Source organism: Sphaeroforma arctica (genome assembly GCF_001186125.1).
Source record: "Sphaeroforma arctica JP610 unplaced genomic scaffold supercont1.3831, whole genome shotgun sequence".
Lineage (NCBI taxonomy): Eukaryota > Ichthyosporea > Ichthyophonida > Sphaeroforma > Sphaeroforma arctica.
Genome location: NW_014036727.1, coordinates 1 through 2,982, shown reverse-complemented (window position 1 = coordinate 2,982; position 2,982 = coordinate 1). Strand labels below are relative to the sequence as shown.

Sequence of the window (2,982 nt, the reverse complement as noted above, 5' to 3'; positions counted from 1 at the left end):
GAAATACATTGATACACAAATATCATAGGCCTTTCTAGAGTGTTAACTATGAGGAAATACAATTCAAACACAAATTTCATAGGCCCTTCTAGTGTTAATTATGATGAAATACAATACATACACAAATATCATAGGCCCTTCTAGAGTGTTAACTATGAGGAAATACAATACGTACACAAATATCATAGCCTCCTCTATAGTGTCCTAGCTGTGAGGAAATACAATACATACACAAATATCAAAGCCTACTTGTGTAATTTTGAAGGCTATGTACATATGCAGCTTGCTTTATTTACATACAATGTAGTATGCGAAATAAAGCCAGATAGAACTTCGCTACAAACTTTGGCATGATCGCGGCTTGTTGAAGCTAATAAATATAAGGAACTTGAAAACGTAATGAAGCACTCGTATTATCAATCTAGTTTACAATTGTGCAAGATTCGCACATTATATGCCACACTTGCAAGATACTACTAACGATGTGTACTTGTAGTTTCACCTGCATATACTAAACTATTAACTATTGGTTTCCATATGTATTAAGCCGAACATCCGCACAAGTAAAAAAAAAAGGGTGTTCGTATTCCGGAGCGGAGCAATCTGTCGCATACCGGAACACACTGAATTACTAATTTGTTTCGAAATACAACCCGATCTTGGCTGTCACATATATTGAAGGCAGACCTAAGCCACGACCGGTTGTTGTATTAATGTCGGCAAAGATGATTTAATCCCGCCGCTCATGGGGGCCATATGCATTTGATGACCTCTCCACTAAGCACTACTGTGTAGCACATTGACATAACATGTACCTAACAATGTGGTTTCCATCACCGATATACCATGTGCACTGGTAGTAGTAGCATCTGCATGTACTCAACTGCTAACTATTCGTGGCGTATGTCACTGTACCCACAATCAGGTATGGCATGCACCTTAGGTCCAATCGTCCCTTGAACTGTAATTGCGAGGATAAAAGCTAATATAGCTCGATCTTTCGATCGTTCCCTGGAATTACTCACACACTACTTTTGGAGTACATTCTATCATACTCTTGGAGTACATTCCACAGTGCTTGTGGAGTGAATACTCCATGCCGCACTAAGTCTTGGGCGAAGAGCGGCCACATCCCCTGACCCCTCCCATCGCCCATGGCATCCAGTACCCACAGACACCGCAAAATGCCACAGAACACTCCACTCCACACACATCACTTCTTCGACACGTGCGTATCCACGTGCTGTACCGCTGCCATGGCACTGAACGGCTGCCCATTGGCAATGGGACCCACTGGTCGCTCTCTGTATTGCTTCTTGAGCTCAGGCCCTCTCTCGCATGCATAGGTGCTTCTACCCTCACCACAACCCTATTCTGTGTTACAGAGTTAGTCATGAACCCATGCAAGTAGCCGTATGCGCCGTCGCCTGGCTGCGTTTGTTCGACCACACTAGCGTTTTGCGCACCAGATAGGAACGCCGACTGGTCTCCTTACGCCCTCAAGCTGTAGTAACGTGTCGCCAAGGTGCTTACCCACACACTACGCTCACGGAAACAGGAAACAGTTCATCTGGGGTGCATATGTATACTTATATACACGAGGTATATACATACATATATCGAGTATATAGTGTGCTGTGTACGTATTACAAGCACAGAGACACACACTATATGCGCGGCTTTGTGTGCGTTATTGTGTCACGTACCCTTCATACGTTCACATGGCCAAACACTCTGTTGTGTGTGGGGTGTGCATCGCTGGTATGTTGCTCTCCTCCTCTGAGGGGGTTGTGTGCCTTCCCCTTCAGTTGAGCATTCCCCTTCAGTTGAGCCATGCACAGTGTGTGTGCCGGTGGCGCCCATATGAACACACGGCCCACTGTACACCAGCCACTACATAAGTGATCGGTAGTCAGAAACTTCAGTGCGTGAATTGCCTGGGCTGACTATTGTAATAGACCGTGTGGCTGTATGTCATGCGTGTATCTGAGTGTTCTCATGAACGGCTACTACTGTGCGTAGAGTGGTTCATGGCGAGCTGATATAACCTTACTGTTGCCCTACATTCACTTATTGGTGCCTTGCATTAACAGCTAGGCTGGTCTATGTGCTATTTCGACGCAGCCTAGTTTTGACTAGCGTGGCTGTCACAGGGCCCATTCACACTACAGATAGGACTCTCGTTCGAAGTTAAGTTAATGCCATGTGTCTATTGATCTGTTCATAGTCAGTGTGGTGCGTCTATTGGTCTGCACAAGGGCAGAAAAGTGACCTGTGTGGCACTGGTATCGTACAACGGCAGTGAGATAGTCTCGAGTAGCCGCTCGCAGCACTTCCTCGTAGCAGCAGGTATGACCACCCCCCACACTACTCAATGCCAGGTGCTACGCTCATAACACATCATCTGGGATGTATATCGTAAGACATATGAGATGGTAGTTAAATATGCGACACACATCAGCTGGAATGCGGCATGTCTTGCTACGCTTATAACTCAGATCATCTGAGATGCATATCGTAAGACATATGAGATGGTAGTTACATATGCGACACACATCAGCTGGGATGCGGCATGTCTTGTTACGCTTATAACTCAGATCATCTGAGATGTATATCGTAAGACATATGAGATGGTAGTTACATATGCGACATACATCAGCTGGGATGCGGCATGTCTGGTGTGGTTGACGTGCCTGGTGTGCACAACTCACTCACGCGCTCAGCATCAGCCATAACTCGACGCTCTCTACGGCCCATAATCAGTGGCACAGTGAAGCCATCCAGCAGATAACTGATGCCCATGAACTGTGTTGGAAAGGGTTATGAATAGATGAGTTCTATTTATAGATCATTATCGTGGCGCATAGTGAGTGGGACAGCCAAGCCATCCAGCAGATAACTGATGCCCAAGAACTGTGTTGGAAAGGGTTATGAATAGATGAGTTCTATTTATAGATGCCATTGACTGATGTCCATTACCAA

At 45.4% G+C, this 2,982-nt stretch overlaps 1 protein-coding gene across 1 annotated transcript; it reads right to left on the bottom strand.

The window, feature by feature from the left end:
• Positions 1-1,213: 1,213 nt before the first annotated feature.
• Positions 1,214-1,835, bottom strand: SARC_13853 (hypothetical protein; the record flags this gene model as incomplete). Its single annotated transcript, XM_014292015.1, has 2 exons — positions 1,214-1,369; positions 1,716-1,835. 2 exons carry the CDS (start codon positions 1,833-1,835, stop codon positions 1,214-1,216), a joined length of 276 nt encoding a protein of 91 aa, XP_014147490.1.
• Positions 1,836-2,982: the final 1,147 nt, after the last annotated feature.